The following is a 22,469-nucleotide window of genomic DNA, read 5'->3' as shown; positions in this document are numbered from 1 at the left end:
CTTTCCCTTTATCCATGCACCTTTTCCCCATACAGAAGTCCCTCTGCCTGTCTAACTTGAATCCAACCCGTTGTAGCTTCTCCTTCGCACCACTAAGTCCGCGCAGCTGCATTTTCTGTGGGCGGTCCCGGGAGGCTGACCCAACCCACAGAACAGCCCTCCCTCCTCGGGTTGGTAGAACTTTGATTCGGTCTGGCTCAATACCCACGCGCGTGACTTTACGTGTGCCCAAATGTGGGCTGTGAATTCCAAGCTGAGCCTCGTTTTGCAGAGAGGAAGGAGAGTGAGACAAGGCGGAGTGGGAAGCCCAAGAGCCTGGGGTTTGGAGGAGAGGAGCTGCTTAGAACCCGGGAAGCCAACGGTGGAGAAATCCGGCCGAGTAGAAAACGACTGAGAACTGGGGCTCGAACGGAGCGAGAGGATTGGACGCTGGGACTCGAGGGGGCGGGGATAGAACGCGAGGGTTAGAAGGGGGCGGGGATAAAACCAGAGACTGGAATACCCGGCCAGGCGCACGCGAGGCAGAAACCCGGATTCCTGGATGTTGGATAATCGGGAGCGACCAGAAGCTCCGGAGGCCCGACGACCAAGTCGTGGACTAATCGCACTGGAATTGGACATATGCAAGTGGGAGACTTGGGTCTGGCACTCTAAATCGAGGGTGGGGGGCTGTGCTCGGGCAGGGTCTCCAGGATCGGATCGGCGGACCTTTGACTCAGCGTGGTAAGTATCGGAGGGGCCCGAGCTCCTGCGGGGCCTGGAGGCCTGTGGCTTGTGTTGGGCGTGCGGGCGTCTCCATCACCCGTCCTCGAAGCTCGCAGCCGCTCACAGCCTCAGCATCCCTGGCTGTGAGGCATGCGCAGTAGGGTGCTCCCTACCCCATCCCCTCCAGTTCCCAGCGCGGGGGGAGGGGGACGCCCTAGAGCGGACGAATTTATAGACATTCCCCACCTGCCACCGCCACCCGCCCCCGCTCCTCCCCCGCCACTCCCCACCCACCCCATCCCCCCTCCTTGCCCAGGCATGGGAAGCGGAAATGGGGCGGACGGTGCCAACGTCTGGCAGATGTTCATTTCAAATGGGTCTCGGACTGATGTTTTTCTCTAGACCCCGCAACTCGACCCTGGACCGGTTTCCCGCCCCCAACCCTGAATCTTGAAAGTCCTTCATGGGGAGGGGCGCACTGCCTTGCACCTCGTTCTCAGCAGAACCGCAAAAGGGATTAACGCGAATTGTTCCTCCTGGCTCTCTATGCGTTCACAGAGGTCCTCAGTTGACGTCCCTCTAACACTGGAGGTGTCTGGCCAAGTCCTTCAAGACCCCTTAGGTGGTTAAGGAGGGGTGAGCCGCCGGCCTGTATTCCTGGGTCTGTAAGGAGGAGGGGGTTGGGGACCCGGACTCCTGGGTCTGAGGCTGGGGACATGGAGAATGACCCTCTGTCCACCTCCCAGGGCTCTAGCGGGACATGGCTGAAGCGCACCAGGCTGTGGGCTTCCGACCCTCGATGACCTCGGACGGGGCCGAAGTGGAGCTCAGTGCCCCCATGTTGCAGGAGATCTACCTCTCTGGACTGCGTTCCTGGAAAAGGCACCTCGCCCGTTTCTGGGTGAGGAGGGCCACGGCTTGGTTTCCTTTCAGGAATCCAGTTAGGCTCCGGGGTGGGCGAGGCCCAACTCCAGCATCTTGGTGGTTCCACTAATGGGATCCTATCTCCCCCTTCTGGGAATTTTGCTGTCGACTTTTAGAACCCCTTAAATAGCCATTTCTGGGTTCTCTAAGGCTCACTTGGGAACCCTCAACCTCACCTACTGGGAACCTCTATTCACCTCTTAATAACATTTCCTGGACCACTTCCCTTTTTCCTCACACCCCCAACCCAACTTTCACCCAATTTCTAGAATTCATACCCTATATTCCATGGTGCTCCCCTCAGCTTCCCCTTTCATCTCCAGGTTCTAATCTGGGTGCTCATTTCAGAACACTGTGACCTGATCAAGGTCTTGTCAGCCCTCAGCCAGTCTTGAAGGGCCCTTCTTCCCCCTAGCTCTTGTCCCTAGGTCTGGGGGCCATCTCCTTGCCCTTGCTTCTGAATTCCCAGTACACATCTCCAGTAGGTGGTGCACCTTCCCTGTGGTTCCCAGATGTGAACCTCCAAATGTCTATATCCACACTTCTCCATCATTACAGACCCTGCTGTCCTGGTCTGGGTTCGTTGTCCTTGCTTTAGAATGCCCATGCCCAACATCTAACCAGAGCCTATGCCTGCCCCCAGGGTCCCCAGTTTTAGAGCATCCAGAGTCCCCCTGGTGGCCATGCCCTGTCTGTGAACACGAGTCTTAAACACCTGTGGGGTTGGCCAAGCCTGACTGCATCACAGCTTAGCTACTTACCAGCTGTGTGACCTTGGGCAAGGGTACCTCTCCAAGCCTGTTTCCCCACATGTCAAAAGGGGGCGATGATAACACCCCCCCCACCGGACAGTCGCAAGGTTTAAGTGAATTCTTACACGTAAGCACCTGGCCTGTGTCAAGTGCGGAGTAAGTGTTAGCTTTTGATAATATTGTTCTTAATTTATTAATCAGATATCTATGGAGCATTTATTAAGGGTCTGCCACTGCTTGGGACACTGGGGACATGAGAGGGAGCAGGACAGAATCCTGCCCTCGTGGAACTCTAGAGTTAGTTGGAGGAGAAGGCAATAAGGGGACAAATAAGCAAGATGGGGAGTATGTCAGATCCTGTGACTTGTGCGCTGGAAGAACAGAGAAGAACGGTAGAGCCAGGCTGGAAGAGGGAGGCTGGGGGTGTTGTCACTAAAAGAGGGGGTGGCCAGGGCCTGGAGGATCTCCTGAAGCAGAGACGTTTGGGCAGGCTAGATGGAACCTCTATAGCCTTATGAGTTGTTAAAATAGAGATATATCTTTTCCAGTGGACAAAAAGCCCCTACCCCAGACCTCTAAAGAGCTTTTGTTGTTGTTGTTAAGATTTTATTTTATTAACGATCTTATTTATTTATTTGATAGACAGAGATCACAAGTAGGCAGAGAGGCAGGCAGAGAGAGGAGGAAGCTGGAGGAAGCTGGCTCCCCGATGAGCAGAGAGCCTGATGCGGGGCTCGATCCCAGGACCCTGGGATCGTGACCTGAGCCGAAGGCAGAGGCTTTAACCCACCACTGAGCCACCCAGGCGCCCCTAAGATTTTATTTTTAAGTAATCTTTACACCTGACATGGGGCTCGAACCCAGAGCTCTGAGATCAAGAGTCACACACTCTACTGACTGAACCAGCCACGTGCCATCCCCCACCCAAAGGCCTTTGTCAGCCGCTGCTGGGAACCCCCCCCCCCGCCCCTGCCCTCAGGCTAATCCATCAAATTAAAACATTTCCATGTGGCCATTAGCCTGTGGTTAGATACACATGTATATACACACATATATTTTTTAAATTTAAGATATAGTTTCAGAAAAATGTACAGATTTTTAATATGTACAGCCCTTAAATTTTTTTTAAAAGATTTTATTTATTTGACAGAGAGAGAGAGATCACAAGTAGTTAGAGAGGCAGGCAGAGAGAGAGAGAGGAGGAAGCAGGCTCCCGGCTGAGCAGAGATCCTGAAGCAGGGCTTGATCCCAGAACCCTGAGATCACAACCCAAGGCAGAGGCTTAACCCACTGAGCCACCCAGGCGCCCCACAGCCCTTGAATTTTGACAACAGCTGTGTAACCAATTTCCTAGCAAGACAGGCCATTCTAGAATGTTCCTTTGAGCCCTTTCCCGGTGTGCACCCCCCCTCAAGGCAACCACTGTTCCGATTTCTAGGCTTGCAGGTGGATTTTGACTGGTGCTGCATTGTTGACTATTCAGACCCCTAGTTTTGTGTCCCCCAGACTCTCTCATTAGTATTAATTAATTAGTATTAATGACCTGTGTCACAGGGCTGTCGTGCATCACGTGCAGTGGGTCATTTGGGCCAAGCATGTGGGACAGCGTCCGTGTGGGTTGTTCATCAGCAGGAGATCAGAGTGACTCCCGAGATGGTTTCCCAAAGCACATGGGACATGACACCTTGCTTTGTATCTGTCGCATTAGGGTCCCGAGGCCCTCTGGATGATTTGAGGGGGTTCACAGTGGCCCCTCCATGGCTTTGGACAAGTTCTTCAAACCTTTTGTCTTCTCAGTTTTTTTCACCCATGCAATGGGCATAGTGATATTTACTGCTATCTTACTGAGCAGCGGGGCAATGAGATGATTTATTGATGCTCCTGGTCCCTGGAAAGTGCTCGGGAGACATTTCCCCTTATTACGAAGCCCCTGTCCTACCACAATTCAGAGCAGCAGATAAAGGAACCTATAGCTGCTCTTAAAAAAGAATCATAGGCCGCCTCGGTGGCTCAGTGGGTTAAGGCCTCTCTCTGCCTTCAGCTCAGGTCATGATCCCAGGGTCCTGGGATCGAGCCCCACATTGGGCCCTCTGCTCAGCTCTCTCTCTCTCTGCCTACCTCTCTGCCTACTTGTGATCTCTGTCTGTCAAATAAATAAAATAAAATAAGAAGTCTTAAAAAAAAAAAAAAAAGGAATCATAAACAGTGAAATCACCACGTTTGCCTATAAGCTTTTCTGGCCGAACCAAAGAAAGATCGTCAAGTGAATAAATCCCCAAGGAGAGGCAGAGTAGCAACAGAACAGGTCATGGTAATCATGTTTATTGAGTACCTACTGTGTGCCTGGCTCTGAGCTATGCAGTTTTCCTCCGTCCCCGCAGTCCCCTTGGCTTTATTTTTCTCCATAGTCTCTATTACCTTCTGTCACACTACCCTAAATACTTTTCTTGGGTAGCTGCTGTCTCTGTCCCCCAGGACAGCAGGACTTTTACTGTCTCTTCACTGCTCTAGGACTGCGATCAGCATTTGCCCAAGGACGTTTTCTCATCCCACACTCGTGACAGCCCTGTGAGCCCACTACTGGGATTGTTCCCATTCTAGAGATGAGAAAACTGAAACAGAGAAGCCACTTGCTTGAGATCACTTAGCTTGTTAGTGACAGAGCCCAAGCTCTCATCCATGAACCCTGAGCCTTTTCTATTGGCTAAATGTGGAGAAAAGAGAGAACTCGATTTCTTCAGCCCTGATGCCAGTACCCCCACTAACAGTAGCTCTTCTCATACTCTCTGCGTGACCATGGACCGAAGTGTTTTCTTTTGTAAAATGAGGTCACTTAAGTACCACCTCACAGGGTTGCTGGGGGGATTTTCAGAGTTCATTCTTTTAGGTGGTGCTTAGAACAATGATGGTGCTTAGTCGTCAGACTTGGTTAAGTGTTAGTTATCTCCATGGCACTTCCCTGGGAGTCTGGTTAGTACCCCAGGACTTTCATTCATCTCATGGTCATATAGTTCTAGAAGGCCTACCAAGCTCCAGACCCTGTGGCATATGGGTGATCATTTTGGCTGAGAGTAACCTCCTCCAGGGAACCCTCCCTGATTTCTTCAATTTGAGCAACTCGCCTCCGCAGGGCTCCTGTGCCTTATGTCCAGTAGAACTCACTTCATTCCTGACTAACCTCCCTGAGAGCAGGACCCAGATCTGTCTGGTCTCCCCTGGGTCTTGAACACCCAGCTCGGGGCTCAGCACACGCTGGGTGCTCTGACAGTATCTAAGAATGTTGCTCAGAGGAGTGATCATTGATTGAATGGGTGCTCTTTCCTCCCCACAGAATGACTTTCTCACAGGTGTGTTCCCTGCCAGCCCCCTCAGCTGGCTCTTCCTCTTCAGTGCAATCCAGCTCGCCTGGTTCCTCCAGCTGGATCCTTCTCTAGGACTGATGGAAAAGATCAAAGAGTTGCTGCCAGACTGGTAAGCTCCCCCATCTGAGCCTAGTATCCCTAATTCTCCCTCCAACCAGTGAGTTTCTCTCTCAGCATGGAATGCCTGCTAAAGAAAAGTAACCTCAAAAACAAATAAACAAATACATAAATAAAAAGCAAAGTAACCTCTGAGATTTACTTTGGGTCAGATTAATAAAGGTATGGCATGAGTAAAATGGAGGTGATTTCCTCCCTTTCTTGCTAAGAGGGACACTGACAAGCTAGAAAATGTCCAGATATGGTTATTTATGTACTGACAAAAATTAGAGTTATGCGGTGCTCCAGTTTTGTAGTCTTAGGCAAGAGATGTTATTCTCTTGTCAGTCTTCATTTATAAAGTGCAGGTAATAATAACTGGTTCCCATGGTGGTTGGGAGAAAGAAACAAAAGCATGCCCATTTTGGAGGGGCACCTGGCTGGCTCAATTGGTGGAGCATGAGACACTTGATCTCAGGGTCATGAGTTCAAGCCCCATGTTGAGCATGGAGCCTACATACATAAATAAACAAATAAATTCCTTTTAAAAAAGCATGCACATCGGGCTCCTTGCTCCGCAGGGAGCCTGCTTCTCCCTCTGACTCTGCCTTCCACTCTGTCTGCCTGTGCTCGCTCTCACTCTCTCTTACAAATAAATAAATAAAATCTTTAAAAAAAAAAAAAAAAAGGGACGCCTGGGTGGCTCAGTTGGTTAAGCAGCTGCCTTCGGCTCAGGTCATGATCCCAGCGTCCTGGGATCGAGTCCCACATCGGGCTCCTTGCTCCGCAGGGAGCCTGCTTCTCCCTCTGACTCTGCCTTCCACTCTGTCTGCCTGTGCTCGCTCTCACTCTCTCTTACAAATAAATAAATAAAATCTTTAAAAAAAAAAAAAGGGACGCCTGGGTGGCTCAGTTGGTTAAGCAGCTGCCTTCGGCTCAGGTCATGATCCCAGCGTCCTGGGATCGAGTCCCACATCGGGCTCCTTGCTCCGCAGGGAGCCTGCTTCTCCCTCTGACTCTGCCTTCCACTCTGTCTGCCTGTGCTCGCTCTCACTCTCTCTTACAAATAAATAAATAAAATCTTTAAAAAAAAAAAAAAAAGCATGCACATGATCCATTCAGTACAGTGCCAGGAGGTTACTAAACGGGAGTGGTTGTGTTATCCTAATTGTCATTTTGGGGAAAGATTTGGAACCCAGGTGCAGGGGAAGTGACAGGTTCTAATGGTTCTAATTCTTGGCTTGGTCCTCCTGGGGAAGAAGGTTCCAGTTTTGTACAGACAGTCCCAAAAGGCAGACACAGGATCAGAGGTAGGATCAGAGGTAGGAACCAGGATCAGAGGTAGGAATTTCCAGGGAGTCCAGATTTACCCCGTCTACAGAGGGGAAGTAAGAGCCCCAAGTCCTTACTCGGAGGACCCAAGTCTTCTAGGTGGGCCTTGCTCGTGTGTCTGATGCCGCTTTGCAAACTTGCTGATCTGTGATAGTTTCCAATCTGCAGATCAGCGTTTCCTGAGTGTGTGTTAGAACCACCTGGGAGGCTTGTTCAAACACTGATGGCGGGTGCACCCCCAGAGAGCCTGTCCTAGTAGGTCTGGGTGGGGTCCGGGGATTTGTATTTCCAACCAGCTTCCAGGCCCTGCAGATGCAGATGCCAAGGGCCACACTTAGAACCATTGCTTTAAAGTATAATTTGATGCTGGGAGAGAGAAGTGTGTCCCTTCTTCTTCTTCTCCTCGTCCTCTTCCCCCTCTTCCTCTCCCTCCCCCTCCTCCTCCTCCTTCTTATTCTCCTTCTCCTTCTAAGATTTTATTTATTTGAGAGCCGGGGTGGGGGGGGGGCGGGGAGAGCACATAAGTGGGAGGCAGACCAGAGGGAGAGGGAGAAGCAGACTTCCCACTGAGCAGGGAGCCCGAGGTGGGGCTCCATCCCAGGACCCTGGGATCATGGCAGGAGCTGAAGGCAGCCGCTTAACTGACTGAGCCATCCAGGCACCCCAAGTGTGTGTCCCTCCAAAAAAAAAAAACCCAGCTCCCACGTATTAAGTACCTATCTGTTTCCATGGGAAGTGATTTTAGTAGCTTTGGTGTCATTGTTCAGGAAAGCAAGGGCTGGGTGGGGTTGGAGGGGAGGAGCAGTCTGAGGCCGAGGGGCCAGGAAACCCAGGCCCCTTCTCTCTCTACTCCCCCAGGGGTGGGCAGCACCACAGGCTTCGGGGAGTCCTGGCAGCTGCGCTGTTTGCTTCGTGCCTGTGGGGAGCCCTGATCTTTACGCTTCATGTGGCCCTGAGGCTGCTTCTGTCCTACCATGGCTGGCTCCTTGAACCCCACGGAGCCATGTCCTCACCCACTAAGACCTGGCTGGTATGTGAGGGGCAGAGCCCTCCCTCCTTAGGCCTTTCGGGGACCCAATTCTCTGTCTCCTTCTCTCTGGTCTCTGTCCCCACCTTTCTGGGACCCTGTCCACCTCTCTCTGGTCTCTATTCCTCTTCCTGAGTTTCTGTCCCCCCACTTCCTCTGGGTCTCTATCCCATTCTCTCTGTAGGTTGCCACACCACCCCCAAACCTGGTCCCCCACCCTAGTGAGGGGTGTAATGATCCACAAATTCCCGTTTCCCTCCAGGCCCTGGTCCGCATCTTCTCCGGCCGGAAAACAATGCTTTTCAGTTACCAGCGCTCCCTGCCACGCCAGCCCGTGCCCTCCGTGCAGGACACTGTGCGCAAGGTGGGTCTGCCTGGAGGACCTCCACCTGGGATGGGCTGGGATGGGCGGGGGCGGGCGGGGGGCGGGCAGGGGGCGTGACCTACCCTTTTCTTGCCGCTCAGTACCTGGAATCGGTCCGGCCCATCCTCTCCGACGAGGACTTCGACTGGACGTCCGTCCTTGCGCAGGAATTCTTGCGGCTGCAGGCGTCGCTGCTGCAGTGGTACCTGCAGCTTAAGTCCTGGTGGGCGTCCAATTACGTGAGTCCCAGACTCGGATCCGCAGGGTTCTGAGGGATCCTTAAGCCCCTGTAGGTCTAGGCCCCTCCCCGCCCCCATGCCCCGCCCACTCCCCACCCCTTGCTCAATACTCTGAGCCCCGCCCCCCCTCCTATAGTTTAAACCCAGCCCCAGATGCTCCTCCAAGCTGCTCTTACTCTCCAATATTCTGAACCCCATCCGTCATGGGCCGACATTTTGAGCCTCCCCACCCCATGCTCCGACATTCTGAGTCTGACTTCAATAATCTCAGCCTGCCCACCTCCACAGCCCCGCCCCCAACCCTCCAGGACTGGAACCACAATTCCAGGACTTACCCAACATTTCAGCTCTCCCTTGGCAGGAGGCAAAAAACATTTTGAGCCCCCGCCCTCGGAGATGTTCTTGTTTTACCCGCTCCTTCTGCGCGAGGGCACCTCCCCCAGATGGGTTTCTATTCTGAGTTGAGGAGCTAGTAGGCTTTTGGTAGTACTCTGACTTGAGTTTCTTGGGAAACTGAGGCACAGAACAAGACAGCAGTTCACCCAAATCAGGGGTTATGGGTGTCCTTTTCTGTGGGAAGTCATAAATAGCCGCGGGCAGCGTGGGTTGAGGTGGAGGTAGCAGTGAAGGGACACACTGGGTGGTGTGAGTGCCTGAGGGATGGGGTGGTCAGGGGACACCACCACTGGCTGAGAGGATTAGGGCTCCAGGAGGAGAAGTTCTTAGGGCTGAGCCCTGAGGACTGGACAGAACTTGAATCTGTCAAGCTGGTCAGCAGGAGGGAAAGGGCTGAGCAGAGAGAGGTGAGGAAGTAAGGAGATTGCAGGGCAAGGGCTGGGAGCCAGGAGAGCTTTTCTCTGGTTGGAACAAAGGGTTGAAGGATGATCCTCACGAGAGGTGACGGCGGAGTGGTGGGGAGAGGCCTGAACTCCAGCTGAGGACCCAGGACTTTTTCTAGGGGATGCCAAGGAGCCATGGGAGGGTTCTGCACAGGGGTGGGTCGGGATCACCTCTGCTGTCAGGGAAAGACTGGAGGGAAGACAGTGGAGCCTGGGGGGCTGGAGAGGGTGTTGCGGGGGAGGGCAAGGGGGAGAGGGCAAGGCCTGAGTGGGGGATGAGGCAGAGTCGAAGGCAGGAGGGGAGGGCCACGCTGGGGGTGGGGAGATGGCGAGGATGGCACCCACGGGCCTCCCCTGAGGGCTCTCCCTGAGATGCGGAGAAGGGGAGCAGCTTTGGGGTGAAGCCACTGAGCTCCATGGGAGTGCCTGGGGGATGGTGGGGAGATGCCCTGGGGCAGCCTGACCCCTGAGTGAGGGCTCAGGAAAGAGGCCTGGGTGACAGCAAACGGAACCTTCATGGGCAGAAGGAAATTGAAACATTGTCCCCCAAGGGGCAGAGGCATGGAAAGGTCAGTCAGACAAACTCCATGGAGGGGACTGAGTCATGTCTGGAGGGGTAGGAGGAAAGCCAGACCTTAATTTTTACACTTTTTTCCCTTCAAGCTGTTTGGGCAAGGTTCTGTGCCAGTACATATGCTCATGTGTGTTCAGACGGACAGACAGACAGTCACACACACACTGTATATATTTTGTTGTATCTCTAAGGCACTGCCCATTATAACATACCCCATTATCTTAAATACAACAAAGAAAACAAAACAAAAAAAAAACCAAGGCCAACTAAAGTCTGATACAGTGCTATCTTATCAGACTTTTTATCTATTTTTTTACTTATGTTATATAAATTTTATTTATATAATATGTGTATTATATATATAACATGTATTTATATATAATATAAATTTTATTTATATAATTATGTATAATCGTTTAAAAGATTTTGTGTATTTATTTGACAGACATAGATCACAAGTAGGCAGAGAGGCAGGCGGGGAGAGAGGGGGAAGCAGGCTCCCTGCTGAGCAGAGAGCCCGATGTAGGGCTCCATCCCAGGACCCTGATGAGATCATGACCTGAACCAAAGGCAGAGGCTTAACCCACTGAGCCACCCAGGTGCCCCTAATTATGTGTAATTTTTAAGTTATATAATATATAACATGATTATATATTATATAACTTACAGAAACATATTAAATATATGATATAAAATATAGGTAACATATAATTTTTATTGTGATAAAATGGACAAAATACAAAATTTACCATTTTAACCATTTTTAAGTATACAGTTCAGTGGTATTAAGTACATCTACAATGTCGTGCAACCATCACGACAATCTACTTCCAGAACGTTTCAACATCCCAGAGAAAAACTCTGTACACATCCCCATTCCCACTTCCCCAGAGTGCCAGGTAAACTTTAGTCTACTTACTACCTCTAGGAAACTGTCTATTTTGGAGTTTTCGTGTAAGTAGGATCATACATGATTTGTCCTTTTGTGTCTGATTCATTTCACCTGGACTGATGTTTTCAGGGTCCACCCATGTCATAGTGCACATCAGGTTTCCATTCCTTTTTACTTATTTAAGATTCTTATTTATTTATTTGAGAGAGAGAGAGAACAAGTGAGTGGGAGGGTCAGAGGAAGAAGCAGATTTTCCGCTGAGCGGGGAGCCCGATGTGGGACTCGATTCCAGGACCCTGAGATCATGGCCTGAGGCACAGGCAGACACTTATCTGAGCCACCCAGGTGCCCCATTGTCATTCCTTTTTATATGAACATTCCATCGCAGAGGCGCCTGGCTGGCTCAGTGGGTGGACCATGCGACTCTTGATCTCAGGGTTGTGAGTTTGGGTCCCAGATTGGGTGTAGAAAGGACTTAAAAATAAAATCTTTTGTTTTAAAAAAAACCCACTCTAGGGCGCCTGGGTGGCTCAGTGGGTTAGGCCTCTGTCTTCGGCTCGGGTCGTGATCTCAGGGATGGAGGCCTGCGTCGGGCTCTCCGCTCAGGAGGGAGCCTGCTTCCCCTCTCTGTCTCTGTCTGCCTACTTGTAACCTCTCTCTCTGTCAAATAAATAAATAAAATCTTTTAAAAAAACCCCAACCCATTCTATGTATGGATTGACCACACTCGCTATCCATTCATCTGTTGATGGATACTTCGGTCTCGGTGGTATTTTTTAAAAATCTCCTATGTGGGGTGCCTGGGTGGCTCAGTCAGTTAAGCATCTGCCTTTGGCTCAGGTCATGATCCTGGGGTCCTGGGATTGAGCCCCAGGTCATGCTCTCTGCCCAGTGGGGAGCCTGCTTCTTCCTTGTCCTCTGCCTGCCAGCTGCCACTGCTTGTGCACACTCTCTCTCTGCCAAACAAATACATTTTTAAAATCTTTAAAAAAAAATAAGTCAAATCTTATATGATATCATTTCACATATCTTATTGTGCACCTAGCTTTTTTTAGTCGGCAGCTGTCTCAGTGCTCGCTCATTCTGCAGCAGTCAGATAGGTGCACCTTGATCTGTTTGGAGAGCTTGATGATATTCTAGGACATGAGTATAGCACGGGTTAGCTAACAGATTCCCCAACTGTAAGACTGATAGGTTACTGCTAGTTACTGATCATGATGGCCTCCTGCATTGAGCTCTACCCTCCTGTTTGACAAGGCAAAGTCTGGGGCATCTTGCCGCTCCCACTGACCCACCCCCCGACCTTGGCCACAGCTGCCCCAGCCTTGCGTCTCTCTGCCCCACTCCTAGGTCAGTGACTGGTGGGAAGAATTCGTATACCTGCGCTCCCGGCACTCGCTGATGGTGAACAGTAACTATTACATGATGGTGAGACCGGGGAACGGGATTAGGAGCTGGGAAGGGGCTGGGTTCTTAGCTCCCCGGGTCTAGGGTTGGGATGTCTCTATAAAAAGTGGGGTTTAGGGTCAGTGACCCCCATCAGAGTCTAATTCACCATCTTGCCGACTGTTGGGGTCAGCATCTGTGTTTGGGGTCTGTGCCCTGAGCAGGGGCCTGACCTGATCCCAGGCATTTTGCCGTCCCCTCGGCTGGCCCCCAGGACTTCCTGTACGTCACTCCCACACCAGTGCAGGCCGCTCGTGCGGGAAACGCCGTCCATGCCCTCCTCCTCTACCGCCACCGGCTGAACCGCCAGGAGATCTTGCCTGTGAGAGCCCCCTCTCCCCAACCCATGGGCTGGGGTCGGAGGCTGTGGTCCTGTGGCTGTGTGGCCATGTGGGTCCTGGCAGGCCGTGTCATCCTGAGCCCATGGTCTCTTGCAGACTCTACTGATGGGAATGCGGCCCTTGTGCTCCGCCCAGTACGAGAAGATATTCAATACCACGCGCATTCCCGGCCTCCAAAAAGGTGAGGTTTCTCTGGCGTTCTCGCTGAGCAAGGCATACAGTATACATACAGTGTAGGGTTGAGCGCATGTTCTCTTGGGTTCGAATCCCAGCACCATTGCTCCCTAGCTGCGTGATCTCGGGTAGGTTGTAGCCCTCTCTGAGACTCAGTTTTCTTATCTCTAAAATGGGAAAATAAGGGTACATAGGGTCGGGAGGATTCTATGAGTGTTTAGAACAGTGCGAGCCATACAGGACGGGCTTAATAAATGGTTCTTATTCTTTTTTAAAATTTATTTTGGAGAGAATGTGTGCATGTGCGGGGTGGCACAGGGAAGAGCAGAGGAGGAGGGGGAGGGGCAGGACAAGGATCCCAAGCAAACTCCCAGCTGAACGGGGAGCCTGGAACAGCTGGATCCCACTGCCCTGAGATCATGCCCTGAGCCAAAACCAAGAGTCAGACACATAACCGCCTGAGCTACCCAGGCACCCTAAATGGTTCTTATTCTTGCAGTGTATCTGACCTTCCTGCCCTCCGCCCTTCTGTCCCCCCGACTCCCCCCAGATCACATCCGCCACCTCCGGGACAGCCGACATGTGGCTGTCTTCCACCGAGGCCGATTCTTCCGTGTGGGGACCCACTCCCCAAGCGGCCTACTCTCCCCACGGGCCTTGGAGCAGCAGTTCCAGCGAATCCTGGACGACCCCTCCCCCGCCTGCCCCCAGGAGGAGCATCTGGCCGCCTTGACTGCTGCACCCAGGTGAGAGTAAGAGGTCAGAGTCATGGAGGCCCAAGCACCCTCTGGAGGCTGGGGAAAGGCAAGGTGGGGGGCCGGGCAGAAGCTGGGTGGGGTGCAGGGGTGGCCTGGGCTCAGGCACGTGTCTTTCCCCACTCTCCCTCCAGGGATATGTGGGCCCAGGTGCGGAGTTCCCTGAAGATCCAGGCCGAGGACGCGTTGGAGGCCGTGGAAGGAGCAGCTTTCTTTGTATCACTGGACTCCGAGCCTGCGGGGCTCACCAGGGAGGACCCTGCAGCTTCACTGGATGCCTATGCCCGTGCCCTCCTGGCTGGCAGGGGCCATGACCGGTGAGTCAGCCCCTGGAGTTGAACCCCACCCCAACCAGTGACCCCAGAACCTGGTATCCAGACCTAGGATTCTGGACACTAGACAAGCAGACCCTGGATCCCAGATCTGAGGACCACTGAACCCCACACCTGGACCTACAGACCTAGAGACCCCAAAGCCAGAACCTCAAGCCTGGGGACCTCAGGCTCAGAACCACAGAATCCTTCGATTTTCATCCAGGCATCCCAGACTCAGGACCTCAGTTGTGGGACTTACTACCTAGAGATCCTCAGACAACAACCTAGATGCACCCCCAGGCATCACTCTGATTTCTGAGGTTCCCAGAAGAGGCCCCCTAACCTCTCAGCAACTTGGGAGCCTTGACCCTTTCTGGGCATGTTCCCCCCAAAATCTTCCAATTTAACAAACCTTAGACGTGCCCAGAAACCATCTAGACCACCTGGTAGAGACCCCACCCTCTCAGAGAGCCCCAGATCAACCCTGGTTCCGGAAAAATCCATCCACCCTGACACTCCTACGTCCCACAGAACTCGAGCACCTGAGTTCCTTCTTGGTTCCCTGGTGACCACTTTGAGTTCTCCCCCTGCAGCTGGTTTGACAAATCCTTCACTCTGATTGTCTTCTCCAACGGGAAGCTGGGCCTCAGCGTGGAGCACTCGTGGGCAGACTGCCCCATCTCGGGACACATGTGGGAGGTAGGAGAGCCAGCCCCCCGCCTTGGGGACCATCAGCCCTACTTCCAAAGACCTTCTTCTCCAGGGTGTTACACTCAGGGGGACCAGGAACCTCGGTTCTTCCTTCATCAGGTTGAAAGGGTTGGATTTTCTTTGATCTGTAAGTTCCCATCCAATCCTAAGAACCTTAGCATCTCTATTTTATGTAGTCCCTAAATCATAGGGGGTGGTATCTGTGCCCTATCAGGTTCCTGCTGTTCCGTAGTGTTACACGGGGTGTTGGATGGGGCCCAGGGTGAGATCTGGCATGTATGTGGGGAAGGGAGGCCATTTTCAGCTCATAAGAGCAGTCCCCAGTAAGCACTGTTTCACAAATGAGAATTTCCCCCTTTGGTGGTACTGATAAATGAAACTGTCAATTCAGTTGACAGTTGAACCTCAGACCCCTCAGACCCTCTTTTTTTTTTTTTTTTTTTAAGATTTTGTTTATTTACTAGACAGACAGAGATCACAAGTAGGCAGAGAGGCAGGCAGAGAGAGAGATGAGGAACCAGGCTCCCTGCTAAGCAGAGAGACCGACATGGGGCTCGATCCCAGAACCCTGGAATCATGACCTGAGCTGAAGGCAGAGGCTTTAACCCACTGAGCCACCCAGGTGTACCCCCCTCAGACCCTTCTTGTCAACATTATGGTCTCAGCCCATTGACTTTGAAAGAAGAGATGTCACATAGAATATGGTATAGCTCATTGGAAACAACTAGGCCCCAAGTGAGTTGTTCTTCTGAGGTTTCTAATGTTACAATGGGGATGTGAATCCCTTCTTCCTAAGTTACTGTGAGAATTAAGTGGAAGGCTGGCAGGTGGTAGGTGCTCCTAGTTGTTGTTGTTTTTTTTTAAGATTTTATTTATTTATTTGACAGATCACAAGTAGGCGGAGAGGCAGGCAGAGAGAGAGAGGAGGAAGCAGGCTCCCTGCTGGGCAGAGAGCCAGATATGGGGCTCGATCCCGGGACCTTGGGACCATGACCTGAGTGGAAGGCAGAGGCTTTAACCCACTGAGCCACCCAGGTGCCCCAACTCCTGGTTTATAATATTGAAACAAGGCGCCCCTGGGTGGCTCAGTGGATTTAAGCCTCTGCATTCAGTTCAGGTCATGATCTCAGGGTCCTGGGATGGAGCCCTGCATCAGGCTTCCTGCTCTGAGGGGAGTCTGCTTCTCCCTCTGCCCCTGCTCATGCTCTCTCTCTCTCTCAAATAAATAAATAAAATCTTTAAAAAATGTATATATTTAACAATCAGAATGGAGGCGGCCCCCTCTGGAGATCCATGCTGTGTTGGGCTCTTCCTCTGCTGTCTCAGGATCCTGGTGGGGGTAGTGGGAGTGGTGGAGGTGGGGTGTCTTGGGAGGGCGGGGGCAGCTGTTGATGGCTCTTTGTCTACCAGTCAGAAGCAAAGGGTCAGTAAGGCCCCTCTGAGTGTTAGTATTAGTCCTACTCTCAATGAACTTGACCCTGAGAACCCACCTGTGAATATCAGAGGTTTCTGATTCCCAAGGACTGCCTCCCACCCCCAAACCCCAGAGGGACTTATGAAAAGAAGTCCCTGGTTAGACGGCTCTCAGCCCAGAGGGAAGAAAGGACTTTGACAGCCTCTGTTTGTACACAGTTCACTCTGGCCACGGAATGTTTTCAGCTGGGCTACTCGGCAGACGGCCACTGCAAGGGCCATCCTGAGCCCTCACTGCCCCAGCCCCAGCGGCTGCACTGGGACCTTCCAGAAAAGGTGAGACTGGGCTTTGGGGGCTCTCTTCCAAGTCCCACAGCCCCCTTGGCTTTGACTCGAAGCTCATCCCTACCCCCAAACTCAACCCCAACCCCGACCCCAGTCCCACCCTGACCCCCATCCTCAATGCAGACCTTCAGTGACATGTTCGTCTCTGTCCTCATTTCTGCATTTCACCCCTACTCTGACTCGATTCCCACCTCCACTTCCAGCCCCACTCCCAGCTCTAACCCTACCCCATCTGTAACCCCAGCCATCCGTCCCTCCCTCTTCCTCTGGCAGATCCGTCTGTCCATCTCTCTAGCCCTGAGGGGAGCCAAGACCTTGTCTGGAAACATTGACTGCCACGTCTTCCCCTTCTCCCACTTTGGCAAGAGCTTCATCAAACGCTGCCATCTCTCTTCAGATAGCTTCACGCAGGTGGCCTTGCAGCTGGCCCACTTCCGGGTCAGTTGGGGCCCTCGGCTCAGCCCCTTGCCAGGACTTTGGTTCCCCTGGGCCTGCCTTGTCAGTCCCTTTAATGACTCCTCTCGGTCATTGCCCTTGGGGGTCCGCCATCTTGATTTCTCTCTCCCGACCACATATTCCCTGAGTGGGAGGAGGCGGGAGGCCTACACAGAGGCGGGTCAAGTCTGTGAAGATTTCCAGAGACCAGCTGACAGGCTCCTCCCTTGTCCCCCAGGACAGGGGTGAATTCTGCCTGACTTATGAGTCGACTATGACTCGCTTGTTCCTGGAAGGTCGGACAGAAACGGTGCGGTCTTGTACGAGGGAGGCCTGCAACTTCGTGAGAGCCATGGAGGACAAAGAGAAAACAGTGGGTGAAGACCTCGTTTGAGGCTTTGGTCATTTCCATACATTCATTCCTACATTTGCAAATATTTCTGGAGTACCTTCAGAGGACCAGACCCCATGATGGGCATTAAGGACAAAAGAGGAACCAGACCTGGTCTCTGACCTCTAAGAACTCACTGGTGGGGGGAGACAGAGATATTTCAGCAGAGTGTGATATATGCTTTCATGGGGGAGTACCCAACAGGGATTCTGGGTTCCACAATGTAGCGCTCTTTGATTATTTAACCTCTAGGTGACCTTGTGGCTTCCGTTGGTACCCTCCCTTGTAGTCCCTATGTAACCTCTTTACTCAGAACCCCCCTGGGTACCTCTGTTCCCTCTCCCCCTACCTATTTTGGATCAGTGGAAGGAGTTGGGGTCCTAGATCAGACAGACCTGGGAACCTACCTGATTCTGCTTTGCTGTGTGACCCTGGGCAAGTGACGTCCCCTCTCTGAGCCTGTTTACCCTTGGTAAAGTAGAATTGATATCTCTGCCTTGCAGGGATTTTGCAGGCTGGGTTGAGGCCAGGGGTATGTGACAAACTGCAGCAGTAAGCCCACTTCCTGTCTTTCCATGACCTGTCACCTCCCCCTGGGGGACCCCCAGGAACCCCAGCGCCGTGCTCTGTTCCGCCTGGCGGTGGAAAAGCACCAGGCTCTGCTGAAGGCAGCGATGAGCGGACAGGGAGTTGACCGCCACCTCTTCGCGCTCTACATCGTGTCCCAATTTCTCCACTTGCGCTCACCCTTTCTGGACCAGGTTGGGGTGCAGGGAAAGGGTTAGAGATGGAAGAGGGGAACCATGGGAGGAGAAGGGTACTTCAGGACCAGGAGGGTGAGGTGGGAAAAGGGGGTTAGAGGAGAGAGTCGGTAGGGGGCGCAGAGAGGGAAAAGGGGAAAAGAGAAGGGGATGGGATGGGGTGGGGGAGTGGTGGTCAGGGAGAAGAAGAGGCGTGGCCCGCGGGGGGCGGGGTTAAAGGAGGTGTGGTCTGGAAGACCTGAGAAAAGGGTGGAATCAGGCAGAAGCCGAGAGGTGTGGTCCGAAAGGAGTGGAAGGGCAGGTGTCAGGGAGGGGAAGGGCGGAGAAACTTGATGATTTAGAAGTGAGAAAGGGCCAGAGCTGCAGGGAGCTGAGCCAAGGGGGCGTGGACTGGTGGGTCTGTCTGTCTTTATAGCAGGCTTGCCCATCTTCTGCCCCTCAGGTTCACTCGGAGCAGTGGCAGCTCGCCACCAGCCAGATCCCTGTTCAGCAAATCCACCTGTTTGACGTCCACAATTACCCTGACTACGTTTCCTCTGGTGGTGGATTCGGGCCTGTGAGTGGAACTGGGCCTGATCCCACCTCCCTGGACCCTAGACCCTGAGGGAGAAGGGCATTGGGGTCTGCACTCCGGCCTAGTGGGGGAGGAGTTCGGAGTCTAGTTGGTTCCCCTCCCTCTGTCCCTCTCCAGGCCGATGACCACGGTTATGGCGTTTCGTACATCTTCATGGGGGATGACACCATTACCTTCCACATCTCCAGCAAAAAATCTAGCACAAAAACGGTGAGACAGACTTAAACACACACCCCTGGACCCTCCTCCCTCAGGACCCAGGGGTCTGGACTCCTAACTCCCTCCGCTCTTACAACCAACCAGTCTAGAATCCCAGCTCCCTGCTGCCCCTATGATCCAGGAAGCCCAGCCCCCTCCTCCCTCCGACCGGGGCATCGGGGATACCAGCCCTCCTGTTTTCCAGCACCGAGGAGCCCCTCTCCCAGCTTCTCCTGGACATGATGTATTTCTCCTTCCAGGACTCCCACCGACTGGGACAGCACATTGAGGATGCCTTGTTGGACGTAGCCTCCCTCTTCCAGGAGGGACAGCGTCCTAAGCCCAGATGCAGAGGGTTACCGGAGGAGGACTCGGGGCATGGGGGTAGCTGTCTCCCCTGCCACAAGAGGGGCTCCAAGGCAACCACAAAATCCACCAACTATTGACCCCTCCCTGCAGGGAGCTGGTCTCCCCAAGAACTAGGGAGAGGGTCTCTACAACTGGGCTGGTGCAGGACAGAGGTGGCCTTTTGGGTTTGGAAAATCCCACATCTGGTCCAATAAAGATCCGTAAACTGGGCTTGTGGTGTTTGCGGTGCTGTTGGGCTGGGCAGGGGTGGGAGAGGTGAGGATCAGGGTGGAGAAGGAGAAGAGTTCCCCTCCATCCCCAGGCCCAACCTGAATTCTCAGTTACAATCAGTTTCAGCTCCAACCCCCAACCCTGCCCATTCCATTGCACACCAAAGTCAAGCATCCAAGGCCCACCCCAGCCAAACAATCCCCTAAACTCTCATTAGTCCAGTTCCTGCAGCCCCAGTACCACTGCCTGCCCCAAAAGTAAAAATCGACACCATTCCACTCATCTAGTTGACACCCCTCAAATGAACCCCTCAAGATTCGTTTTTTTTTAAGATTTTATTTATTTATTTGACAGACAGAGACCACAAGTAGGCAGAGAGGCAGGCAGAGAGAAAGGGGGAAGCAGGCTCCCCACTGAGCAGAGAGCCCAATGTGGGACTCAATCCCAGGACCCTGAGATCAAGGCTGAGGCTTACCCCACTGAGCAACGCAGGCGCCCCATCCACTCAAGATTCATATTACTCAACCCCAACCCCAGCCATTTCAACCTCTACCTCGGTGAGGGATTCAGCTCCCATAACCAGGAAATGCACCAACTAATGTTCCCCCTGCACTACTGTCAATTCCAATAACCAACAATTCCAAAACACCACACCCCACTACACCCAAAACCTCAACCACAATTCAGAGCATACGACCAGCATGAAAATGTCCAACCCTAAACTCCCATCACCCCACTAAAACTCCATCCCATCCCCATCATAACCCAAACTTGAACCTGACCCATAGTTATGACTTTAAACAGCACACTCCTTGACTGCACCTCCACTCTACCCCTACAACCCCCACCAGCTCGGCCGCAGTCATATCAATACCAACCCCATCTAACCACACCAAATCCAATGATCCAATCCACTACTGCCATAATTTCCATACTCTATGATCCCACGCCCCTTTTTTCCATCAAGTTGAGCATAATAACCCAAACCCCACAACACATTAAAATCCTGAACACCTTAACTGCCACCATTCCAACCTCCACATCTAACCCACTAACTCTAGTGATTCTGAAAAACGTCGACAAGTAGGGTGCCTGGCTGGCTCAGTCAGTAGAGTTTGCAACTCTTGATCTCAGGGGCATGATTTCAAGCCCTGTGTTGGAGATCGAGTTCACTTAATCAAAAAAAATTTTTTGACAAGTGCTGTGACCCTCTTCCCTCCACAAGGTGGTCCTTCATCCCTTCATCCTCCCCCCTCGTCCCGCACCCTTGAGTGTGGACTGGAACTAGTGACTCTTTTCCCCCAAGTAAAAGAATATGGTAGAAGTAACTGTGACATGAAAGACTTCTGGTTCCTTCTCACTCTCTCTCGGAATCACTTGCTCTGTGGGAAGCCATCTGCCGTGTCGTGGGAACACTCAAGCAGCCTGTGGGGAGGCCCACATGTTGAGGCTCTGAGGCCTCCTGCCAACTACCAGTGAGGGAACCATCTTGAAAGCAGATCTCCCACCCTAGTCAACCCTGCAGATGACAGCAGCCCAACTGACTTCTTTGCTGTGACCTCATGTAAGATCCTGAGCCAGACTCCTGACTTGCAGAAACTGAGATAATAAATGTTTGTTGTTTTCAGCTGTTATGTCTTGGGTTTTTTTTTGTATGCAACAGGATAAAAAGTAATGCAAACTCCCAATACATCAGCTTCAACCCCATATCCCTAACCTCACCCCCCTTCCAAATCCCATTTCCAAATCCATCCCTATAGGAGACGCACCCTGAGGTGAACCCCCACAATCTGCTACCTCTTCATGTCCACACCTTTGTGTCAGTCCCTTGAGTGTGAGCAGATCTGTGGCTTACTTCCAATCAACAGTATATGACAAAAGGAATGGCATGTCACCCCCTTAATCTCCCCATGGGGTGAGAGATTCTCTTTGCTGGCTTGCAACCATGTTGAGAAAGCTTACTTTCCAAAGAACTGTGGGTGGCCAAGTAGAGGTCACCACCAGCCAACACCCTGGAAGGCTCTGGAGGCCTCAGCTATACAGTCAAAAGAAAATTGATTCCACCAACAATCTAAGGAAGCTTGGAAGTGGCTGTCCCCTCAGTAGAGTCTCTGATGAGAACACAGCCCTGGACAGCACGTGAATTCTACCCTGGGGAGGCCCTGAAATGGAGAATCTTTTTTTAAAATTTATTTAAGGTTTTATTTTTAAGTAATCTCTATACCCAACAAGAGGCTCAAACTCATAATCTTGAGATCAAGAGTCACGTGCTCCACCGGCTGAGCCAGTCAGGTGCCCCCGAAGTGGAGAAAAAAAACTGAACTCTGTCTGCACTTCTGATCTATGGAGATTGTGAGATAATCAATGTGTGTTTTAAGCCTCTAAGTTTGGGGTAATTTGTCATGCAGCAACAATGAACACAATCCGGTTTCATTTCCCACCCTCTCTGCCCCGCCCCCCACTTGGGCTCATGCTCTCTGTAATCTACAACTAAAAATAATAATAATAAAATAGACTTCATTTTTTAGAGCAGCTTTAGGTTCACAGAAAAATTGATGAAAGTCACAGAGAGTTCCCATATACCCCCTACCCCCTTGCTCGCCTCCCCCGTTATCTCCATCCACCACCACCCCCAACCCCAGAGTGGGACATTTGGTACAATTCAGGAACCAACACTGACACGTCATCATCACTTTGGCAACTTTCTCTAATCCAAATTTATTTCAAATTTTTCTTAAGAGAAGGCTGTGCCTTTATTGGCCAAACAGGCTACTTGAGAAGGATGAAGCGGCAGGAATGGGTGGCCCGATACCAGGCCTGCTGGGTTTCACAGGCTTCTGGTGATGGAGAACTCGCCCCGGTGGTGGCCAGTCATCTTGGGCTTGATTCCCACCTGGGAAAGGTCTTGCCCTGGGAGACACCCGCC

General features: G+C 52.2%; 1 protein-coding gene across 2 annotated transcripts; it reads left to right on the top strand.

The window, feature by feature from the left end:
- Nucleotides 1-147: 147 nt before the first annotated feature.
- CPT1C (carnitine palmitoyltransferase 1C) lies at nt 148-19,543 on the top strand. 2 transcript variants are annotated; one of them, XM_004767279.3, is made up of 20 exons: nt 149-723; nt 1,108-1,341; nt 1,452-1,606; nt 5,713-5,852; nt 8,030-8,201; nt 8,461-8,562; nt 8,664-8,801; nt 12,457-12,534; nt 12,767-12,874; nt 12,990-13,074; nt 13,618-13,813; nt 13,957-14,139; nt 14,730-14,835; nt 16,480-16,596; nt 16,879-17,043; nt 17,279-17,413; nt 18,040-18,192; nt 18,635-18,748; nt 18,884-18,976; nt 19,225-19,543. In XM_004767279.3, exons 3-20 carry the CDS (start codon nt 1,466-1,468, stop codon nt 19,408-19,410), a joined length of 2,412 nt encoding a protein of 803 aa, XP_004767336.1. In that variant the 5' UTR covers nt 149-723; nt 1,108-1,341; nt 1,452-1,465; the 3' UTR covers nt 19,411-19,543. The 2 variants fall into 2 exon arrangements, with proteins under 2 accessions (XP_012919534.1, XP_004767336.1); XM_013064080.2 differs by lacking the exon at nt 12,767-12,874 and having other exon boundaries at nt 148-723.
- Nucleotides 19,544-22,469: the final 2,926 nt, after the last annotated feature.

Source organism: Mustela putorius, unplaced genomic scaffold (genome assembly GCF_011764305.1).
Source record: "Mustela putorius furo isolate JIRA1106 unplaced genomic scaffold, ASM1176430v1.1 tig00000196_pilon_pilon_pilon, whole genome shotgun sequence".
NCBI lineage: Eukaryota > Metazoa > Chordata > Mammalia > Carnivora > Mustelidae > Mustela > Mustela putorius.
This window is presented reverse-complemented; position numbering and strand designations above follow the sequence as displayed.

Coding starts and splice junctions, on each gene's coding strand:
- CPT1C (XM_004767279.3), top strand. CDS start 1,466: ATGGCTGAAGCGCACCAGGCTGTGGGCTTCCGACCCTCGATGACCTCG. Junction 12,875..12,989: donor ACCGCCAGGAGATCTTGCCT/GTGAGAGCCCCC, acceptor GGTCTCTTGCAG/ACTCTACTGATGGGAATGCG. Junction 18,193..18,634: donor GCTCACCCTTTCTGGACCAG/GTTGGGGTGCAG, acceptor TCTGCCCCTCAG/GTTCACTCGGAGCAGTGGCA.